This window comes from Arvicola amphibius, chromosome 1 (genome assembly GCF_903992535.2).
Source record: "Arvicola amphibius chromosome 1, mArvAmp1.2, whole genome shotgun sequence".
Taxonomy (NCBI): Eukaryota; Metazoa; Chordata; class Mammalia; order Rodentia; family Cricetidae; genus Arvicola; species Arvicola amphibius.
The window spans coordinates 10072433-10082363 of NC_052047.1; the positions used below are offsets into that span (position 1 = coordinate 10072433).

At 48.0% G+C, this 9931-nt stretch overlaps 1 protein-coding gene across 1 annotated transcript; it reads right to left on the reverse strand.

The window, feature by feature from the left end:
* Positions 1-5053: 5053 nt before the first annotated feature.
* Prdm8 (PR/SET domain 8) lies at positions 5054-8405 on the reverse strand. The gene is made up of 3 exons (XM_038318276.1): positions 8187-8405; positions 7114-7342; positions 5054-6678 (listed from the first exon to the last, which is right to left on the reverse strand). The coding sequence occupies exons 1-3, from the start codon at positions 8403-8405 to the stop codon at positions 5054-5056; spliced, it is 2073 nt and encodes a 690-aa protein (XP_038174204.1).
* Positions 8406-9931: the final 1526 nt, after the last annotated feature.

The following is a 9931-nucleotide window of genomic DNA, read 5'->3' on the forward strand; positions in this document are numbered from 1 at the left end:
TCTACCCCACTCAACAACACTTATGTCCGTTTTATGATAGGATGGCAAACTTCTACACATATAGCTATATTTAATTTTCAAGACATTGTTATGGGATAAGTCCACAGGTGGTATTATGCCTATTTTCTAGAATGGAAGCATAAATAGCTAGACTACACATTTTGGAGTAGGGTTACTGACTTATGATCCACAATTCTTTGTACTATGCCCAATTAAACACTCAAACATCTCTTCCAGAGTGACAGCCATGCTAACCAGGCTGAGACACGAGGAAGGGCTCCTTAGCTGCCAGCCTCTTCAGCAAGTTGTGAGGATTAAACCAAGTCAATATAGGAAAAATATTTAAAATAGTTCCTACCTATTATGTGCTTGAATATGTATTATATTTGTATATAGATTTATACATATACTAAATGCACATGTTTGTATATAGGTAGGCGTGTGTGCAAACTTAAATAGATACTCTAGTATACACACAACTTGGAAGAGGGTGGTTAAGTAATCAGGAGGAAGTACAGTACTTCAAGCTGGACAACCTAATATTAAAAGAAAGAGAAACCTTTTATAAAGAATGTTGTTTTACCACCCACAAATCCTGCAGACTAGACATAATTCTATCTATAATAGTTCATTCTCTGTCTACAGCGAGGAAAGGGGGAAGCTGTGCTCTGCTTCTCTGAGCCCTTTTAAGCCTAGGTGTTAGAAAGGTTCACTCAGGCCCCCTGCCTGGGTTTCCACCTCAGCAATGCCTGTGAAAGATGAAGAGAAGATGGCCCAGTTCTCTGGTGGATACTTGATCAGCTTTAAGGCAGCCTTGATGTCTGCAACCCTTGCCTGTCACCTTCAATGGAAGACAATAAAATGTCAAGTGTGTGTGTGTGTGTGTGTGTGTGTGTGTGTGTGTGTGTGTGTGTGTTAGACGAATAGGCCCTCTCTTCCTGTCGCAGGCTAAGTAATTTGCAGTGTAGTCTACAGGTGAAGTACTGGGCCAGTTGCCTGGAGGGCAGACCTTCCAAGGGGACTTTCCTTATAAACCTGCACAGAAAATCCTCCACAAGAGCTTAGGAGACTAAGAAACAGGCCACGGGAGAAGGAGGCAGGGATGAGGACCAGGAAAGCAGAAGATACCATAGAATCAGCTCTATTAATACCAGAACCTGAGTTTGGGCCACCTAGGAAGAAAGAGAGGGAAACTAAACCCTCCAGGCAGATGCTGGCCTTCCACTTCACCTTGGGTGATGGTAAAACTAGATGGGGTGCAAGGTCTCTGCCAGATTTGTGGGGCAACAGGTTTCCCAACACGTGTTGGACAAGAGGAGAACCTACCTAAGGATGCTCACCGCAAGACTGAGAAATAGAAAGATTGGAAGAGCTGCCTGCACCCAGGCGACATAGGTTGCTCAGTGCCCTCAGTCCTGGAAACAGAGAAGATGGGAGTGGAGTGGAAGATGGAAAGGTTGGGGGATGGGACACATTTGGACGGGATTGTTGAGACAGGACACTTCCCTGGCCTTTTTCTGGATGTTATTAGTCCTTGCTTGTTCAACAATTTTCCATTAGAGGTCACATTCGCTGTCAAAGCACCTGCTGAGGTAAATAAGCTGTCGGGGACAAGTTTATCACAAACAGGAAGCCAGAGTTCGAAGATTCGGCACAGGACCCATCACGCAATTCGTACTGGATACCTAGACCACACTTATACACGTGTGTTGTGTTTGCAACTATGCCTGCCCGCCCTACAGGCTCCAGGTGTATGAGGGCTACAAAGTCGAGGCTGCTAAGAGTCGGAAACTCTCCTAGATAAGATCCGTCTCCGACCTAACTATCCCGTGCTGCACATTCCAGCGGATATACACGCATCCCTTCCTGCCTCCCTCCCCAGTTGTGCAGGCCTGTGGGTGCCGCTGCACCCCATAAATGCGCGCTGTAACATATGGGCTCCTCCACGTGCAAACGCTTGGAAGATGAGGCGAATGAAGGACTCTCAGACCCCAGATGTCGGAACATTTCCAGGCATTATTCCAGGGACTGGGACACAACAAATACTGGGTAGTAACTGGTTGGCTTTGTGACCTGCTTCTCTCCCCAACCTCTACCCCATTCCCCCCCCCACCCCCCGCGCGCGCCGGCAGGGCGCTCAGAGCTCTGGCCACCTGTGAGGCCTGGAAGCTTGGGACACCTGGCACGGAATTTGTGGAACCGGCTTGTCTTGGGGCCCTGTGACCTTACTTCCTCCGCAGCTATGTGTGGGCATTAGAACAGCTTCAGTCGATGACCTCAGCTAGGAGAGGCTGTGACTTCTAGAAACTCTTTTCTGGGGTTGGAACAGCGAAAGGATTGCAGGACGGCAGTGACCTGACAGTGACGGTTTGAAAGAAAACCCTAATGAGTTTGCCTTGGGTGGTGGTAAATCTAGTTTGGGGAATCCTTCTTATACCACCCCCACCCCTGCACACAGCGAACTCGGCACTAGAGTGTCCGCCTAACTGGAGCGACTAGGCGATAACTCAGCCAAGCGACTTTCTGCTTGATAATATTGTATGAGATAATGACCAAATCAAAGAGAATAACGAAGGGACTTTCTTGTCTACTTGGGTCCTTCAGAACCCTTCCCAGGGGCAGTGTTTGCTGAACTTTTCCAGACAAACCATTTGGAATCTCCAGTGATAATGAAGCTGTTTAGGTTAAAGTGGGGGTTCCAGAAGGATCAAGATAGAATGAACAGGAAGGCAAATTCAAGCATTTTCCCCCTCTTAAATTTGGTTCCCAAGATGTCCTGTGTTTGCTGGGTTTTAGTAGATTTTTGTTTCAGTGATAGAGTAGTTTCCCTGCACGGGTCTGCCAGACACTGGAAGCAAGTGCCTCCTAAGGACCATTTTCTATTCACACCCAAATAGCATCCTCTGTTCATACCATTCCATTTTCTTCACAACTGATCTTGGTCTGTTTCTAGAAATCTCTCTTTAGGTTCAATTGTTTGGTTCCCTGGGAAACGAAACACAAAAAACCCTCTTGAGTGCTAGAAGTAATTTAAAGGCACCAGAACATGTGTCACTGGTTCTCCAGATGTCATAAATCAGGTCACATCAGGTACACCAAACGTTGTGAATAATGGTAGAGGATAACACCGCCCAAAATTAGCAGAGGTAATTTTTGGACCATTCTTTTCACCTACATTTTGAGCAGGTTGACTGTATTACCATCGAACTGCTGTGTGGGAAAATTGGAAACAGGCTTTAAAGAAATATCTTAGCAAAGTGGATCTTAGGAAGCCAACCAACTTTTCACCAAACTCGGTCACACTCCCTGAATAAATTTACTAGCCCTATACCGACTCTTTACAGGCTACCCAATCTAAATGCAACTTGCTGTCTGATGGTCTTAAAATACTGCAGGTTTCAAAATCCTTTAGGGAAAAGTTATTGGAAAGTCTTGAAATGGAGACCTTGGATGAAGCTCCCACTAGAAATCTATCCACAAACATCCTTTAGACGTAAGGGGGAAATCAACAGAATGTGAAAGTGTGTGTGTGTGTGTGTGTGTGTGTGTGTGTGTGTGGCGGGGGAGGGAGTGTAGGGTGTGAAGGCTCAACCTCTGAAGAAATGTCAGCTTCTGGGTGCGGGGATGCTGCTCAGGAAGGTTCATTGGCCCTTTGCCTTTTAGTGCAGAAGCTGCAGTGCACACCACAAACACATACACAGATATTCTCTAAGAATTGTCCACAGTAGCCGCAGAGGACAGGGAAGGTTTTCATAAAGAACCAGTTGATTCTTCAGTATGTTCATCTCAAGATCACTCCCAGTAAAATTGGGCCCTTTAATACACACTTTGATCAATCCATCATCTTTAAAACCTGATTACTAGATAAATTCTCCTTGGAGTCCTTAACGGAGGACAGAAAACAGAAAGTTCTAGGAACTTCCCATGGTGGAAGCATCACTAGTAGATCCTAAAGTGGATTTCTGTTTCATTTTTAAAATTTGTTCTCCCAGATGCTGTACAAAAATTGGTCACATGCGTGAAGATGTGTTATTATTATCTTCCTTCTGGAAGGGATGCTGACACCATGGTAAGTTAGCTGTATGGCAAGTGCTAAATGACTTGTCCTTGGTCACTCAGCCTAACACTCTTCAACTAAAGAATTTTCAAGTGACAATCAACACACCTGTTTTAGGCTCAAATAAATAAAAATGACACAGGCTTTGTGGTACCCCACTGCTACTGCCTCCTTGCTTCTTCTCAAGGACTCAATGAAGATACATTAACTACCCAAAGTATACTGACCTGCAAAAAATTTAAAAACTTTCCAAATATTTGCTTTGAAGAAAATAGTTATTTATTGTCAAAGCATCCAACATACCTGGATAAACTATAAAGTTTAATAAATCTTTTAGGGATAAAAGAAACACATAACTATCCAGACTCCATTTCACTGCCACAAAGTTACACTTTGTATTAAAAAGAAATACATATTTACATAATTGATGACATTCTTCATTGAAGTCCATAATCATTTCATGATACATGCACTTCCCCCTGGAAACTTAAATTGAACGGTGACCCCCTTTTTATTTTATTTATTTTTGTAAGAACACAGCTGTCATCAGGAAATGCAGAACGCATCTCACCTTCCTCCATTACTTTATATCTAAAATAAATTTTGTCCTTACATAGAGTTATTACATCTAAACCATAAGTGCTTAATAATTTAAGTAGAAACGTATGACAAATGCATCAATATGTTGCAATATATGACATTTTTTTAAATGTACCTTTGTTTTTTGGGAAAGTGAAAATCCGTGCATTCAAAAGAAAACCCCCTCAAATAACCCACCCGATCCAAAACCCACCATCCTGTCGTGTGCGTGTGCGTCTGTGTCCCAAGTTAAACATTTGGATGATGAGGCCCCTGGCCAGGGGAAGGACCTGTGTGTGCACGTGTTTAGTTGTAGTGTTTGGGGGCACAAGGGAGTGGTGGATGTCCTTGCGTGTCTGCTCCTGCAGGTGGCTTGACTGTGCGTGCACACGCGTGAAAAGCCGGGGTTCTTCCGTATCAATTATGCGATGTCATGTGCCTGGAGAGGTGGTGACGCTCCCTGAAGGACTCGTTGCAAATGGGGCACTTGAGTTTCTCCTCCCGTCGGCGCTTCACCAGGGGTTCCATGGCATACTCCTTTTTGTGATGAGACCGCATGTGGTACACCAGGTCGGAGGTCATGCGGAAGGAGGCATTGCACTTGGCGCACCAGTTCTGCGCGGGCAGACACAGCGAGGTGAAGGAGGGCGGCAGCAGGGTGAGCGCCGAGGGTAGTTGCAGCTGCAGGGGCCCCGCGGCTGCAGCTGCCGCCGCCGCCGCCGCGGCCGAGCTCTTGGGCCAGAAGGCTGTGGCGTAGAGGAAGGGGCTCTGCTTGGGCAGGCCACCGCCGCCGCCGCTTGCCAGGGGCCCGCAGGCTCCGTTCAGGTCCGCGGCCCCCTGCAGCTTAACGGCCAGCGGATCAGCTGCAGCCGGGTAGAGTCTGGTGGGGCCCACGCCGTCGCCCGGGTGGCACGGCTCGAGTGCACCCAGCTTCTGGCCCAGGACCAGCGGAGACAGCTGCGAGAAGGAGCGGGCCGGCTGCGAGAAGGCGCTCTTGCGCTCGTCCGATGCAGCCGCCTGACCGCCCCCCGCGGTCCCCGCGGTCCCCGCGGTCCCCGCGCCGCCACTGCTGCCCAGCTGCGACACCGAGGTGAAGGCGCTACCGCGCGCGGGGCTCCCGCCCTCCAGCCGGCCGGGCAGCGCACCTCCGGGCCGCGGGGCCAGCAGCTTCTCGGCGACCCCCGGCGACGCGGCCGCGGGCGTGGACGAGCCACCGCCACCACCACCGCCACCGCCTCCTGCGTCAGGGTCCTCGGCTGTGCCTCCTGCGCCGTCCTCCGCCGCCTCCTCCTGCAAGCCCGCCGCGCGGCCCGCCTTCTTCACCTCCACGAAGGCGCTGCGCTTCGCCTCGCCGGTCTCCGGGCTGGGCGGCGCAAAGAGCCGCCCGTTGTCCTCCAGGCCGAAGTAACTGCCCGCGGCGCGGTACTGTTGCGGGGTACACACCAGCTCTTCCTTGGAGGCCAGCGGCCGCTCCGAGAAGCGCGCACGGCCACCCGCCAACCCCGCGCTGCTGCCCTCCGTAGCCGCCTCCTCCGGGAACCTCCTTTTCCCTTTGCAGCCGCCGGCGGCGACGCCGTCAGGACTCAGCTCCGCCTCCTGGTGGCCGGTGCGGCCACCGCCAACGCTCGGGGCCGCCGAACAGCTGCTGCCTCCCCGGGAGTTTTCCAGTTCCCGGGCCAGGTTGTGGAAGTCCGTGGACGGTTTGGCGCTGCCCGCACCTGCGACGGCTTGTTGGTTGCCAGCCTCCGGAGACGGCGCCGGGTAGTGGTGTATTGGGCCGGCTTTGCAGAACTTGGGGCCCGGGACCAAGGGCGCCTCCTGTTGCTGCTGCTGTTGTTGCTGCTGCTGTTGCGGTTGTTGCTGCTGCTCTTTGACACCGCCGCCGACGTGGTCCTTAGTGCCCACACCGACACCTTGCTGGTCTTGGGGATTCGCATCAGCACTATGAAGTCTCTTGGGGCAGCGGAATCGCAGATGCGCCACGTAGGGGAACTCAAACTGGAAACGCTGGCTGCATTCCAGGCATGTGTAAGGGGACGGCCCTGCTTAGTGAGCAAACAACGCGCGCGCGCAAACACACACACAAACACACACACATACACACACACACACACACACACCACATCACATGGTTAGTCAGCATTACCCACAGGCCATTTAACCATCATCCCCATAACAAATCCACTTTATCTCCCTGGGCTGAGTGCCGAGGAGAGAATATACTGTCCTACTTGGTGCAACTTTCCTTCTTGACTTGGTGAAGTATGTTTATCAACCCAGATGCACCCCAATTTTCCTCCCCTTTCTGTCCTAGCTCCATTCTAGACAAAAACCTCAGAAACTGCCTCTGTCCTTTGAGGTGCGCAAGAGAAGCAAGATGCGCCCAAGGAGCCTGAGTTAGTCCCAGCTGTTCCTTGGCTTCTCTCCCCCTTCCCCCGCTAGCGACCGACCCAAACGCTGGTCGCAAGCCAACCTACCGTTCATTTTGTGGGATCTAGAGGGGTAGAGCAAAAGTAACTCAGTCAGTTCTTTCCCGTACCAAACGAGTAACTCCTCGTCTTTGGCAATCCTTCGGAGAGAGCGGTAAAACAGCTGTCCGTTTTTTATATAAGCTTCGAGGTTCTGTTCTTCTTTATCTCTGGCTGATTGGACTAGCCTTAGCCACATGAGACCTTCTGAGGAGCCATTTGTTGCAGAAGTATCTACCTATAATGTTTAAAAAAGACAAGAAGGGGAGTCCATGTGAAAGACAGAAACCAGAAAAACTAGGGCTTTTTCTTCTTGGTTTTTGTTCTTTCCAAACATCCGTAACAAAGTTTACAAAACTTGACCAGAGTCGGACCACATCCCTATATTTGCAGCCAATGCAAATCCTTTGCATCATTAAGTTAGTTTTATAGATTAGCCTATTGAGAATTTCTTTTTTCAGTTATCACAGAATGAAGGGAATTTCGTGTGTTTCAGAAGTAAAAAAGCGAGTTTGGATCTTAGAAATTATTCTGTGGCACTCATGCCCATCTTCCTAGCCCTGCTTTGAAGGACTGACGACCGGTTTTCTTCAAAAAGAAAGACTAGGAAATGTGAGGCCTGTAGCAAACACAAACGTGGATTTAAAGATGCTTGGCTGCCAAAACAATTACCATTTATTTAAATACAAACTCGGAACACCAACTAATCCTGACTAAAGAAAGTAATGTTCAGAAAATGAGGAGACTTCCCAGGTTGGAAAACAAACATACTCCAGACATGTAAAAGCACTCCTAGGGAGAAGTACTTCTCAAGTAAATAGTCCCAGCCCAAGAGAGAGGCCCCCACCCCCAGCAATTTAGGAACTGCTTATCTGCCCGGAACCAATTTACGAATCTTTAGTATTTCGAGTCAAATTTTCTCAGAAAATCAGTTGATAATTTGAGTCTAGTTCTTCTTTTCTAATCTTTACAGTGCTCACTATGATTGCTCAAACTACCTCACTGTCCTTAGGATGGTTCCTTGCTTAACCCAACAGGGATGCTTGCTCCCAGACAACTCCACCGTACCAGCTGAGACTTACCCGGAAGATGTAAGGAACTGTTCTCTTGTCAGCGGACTTGAGTGCTATGAAGGCGATGCTGTCGTAGAGGGAAGTATGACTCAGAACACAGGGCCCGAATATGGCGTTCTCTGGGATGTCGCAGGTTGTATATACACTGGTAAAAATATCTGTCAGGCATTGTTGGACAGCCTTGGCATCTCCATCCCACATGCCTCTCTGGATGCCTGAATCCTCCATCACTGGAGACAGATACACAGGACAAGAAGCAAGTTGTTATTGCCTTTCCTGCTATGAACCCCGGCAGAGCGTTTCCGCTACTAGACATATTTTCTTTGCACTTGCCGGCTTTTTTACATTGCTCCTATTTTAAAAATAAAGCAGAACAATCTGGCAGGTTTTTAAGACGCCAAGTTCGAAGTATTATTCTTTCCTTTTAAATATCTGGAAAGGGAAGTGTGAGATCATGCTTCCTGCTTGAGAAAAAGAAAATAAAGAGCGTGTGAACACTAGATCACATCTACATTTCTTCTGGATGCATTGACTGAGGATTTGGGGTGAAAGGTAGGGTATTTTTTTTAAAACCAGCATATATGGATTTTCTTTCTGACTGAATACACCCCCCCCCATACACACACACACACAAAACTTCTAGCCCTTGGGGGAAAGTCCTGTCTTCCTGTGCACTGGACCTGGTGCCTCGATCTAATTTCTTCTTTTCTTCTAATGAGGGGAGCAGCCTTAGCTAGCAGCAGCGGGGACAACGGAGCATGGCGAATGGATTTCAAGTGGAGTGTCAGGGCCACTAATTCTGTGTCGGCTAACCTTTCTCTGCAGCCTACAAGAAGGGACGCATGTCTGCTCATTACCATAATCCAACACTGTCCCTCCGAGGCTTTAATTAAAAGCAGCAAGCAGAGGTAATTATTTTTTTTCTCGACATGCTTATTTATGGATGAGGATGAATCCCAGTTACCTTGTTATACAAGGGGGTGGATTGAGTCGCTTGTGGCCCATGAAGCGAGCAGGTATAGGGCAGGCCTGAAGTGTCCCCTGTCTGAAACACAGTGTGTTATGATTGGTGAATGTTCACATCCCTGGATACCACCCTGTTTGGGCAAGAGGGGGCAGCCCTGCTTGAATGGTCCTTAGTGGGCCCTCCAGCTGTTTAATCCGCGGCAATTTAGAAAGTAGTGCCCCAGTGGAGGGCTCTCTATTAAGCTGTCATACAGGGATGGTTTCCTTCCTCAGCCACTGGCCACCCCTTAACAAAACTTAGCACTTAAAGAAAGCAATCGTCTAAGATATTTGAACTAGCTTTTAGCTGGCCATGCCACTTTTCTAAGTGATCTAATGAATCCTCTAAGTTGATTTTTCCCTAATAATTTCACCATTGACAGTGATTTCTCAGTATTTATGTAATCTAAGTACGGGGGAAGCTTATTCTTTTCTTATACAGCTAGCGGCTCATTAAAGAACAATATTGCCGATGTGTATTTTTTATATCATTATCTACTAACCAATTAGTCTTACAAAAGTGATTAAAAGGTAATGCCTGAAACTTTGGCTAGCCTCCTTTCTATTCATTCTTCCGTATGACCCAAATGGCAAGTATATATTCCAGACAGCGGGGATAAGGAAATAACCACAAAACAGAAAGTTTTGATGTTACACTCTGTCCTGGATGAGTTCGATTCTTTCTTTCTTCCTTTTTTTTTTTTTTTTCTTTTTTGGTTTCCAATTGCAGACCAAATACCTTGCAGAAT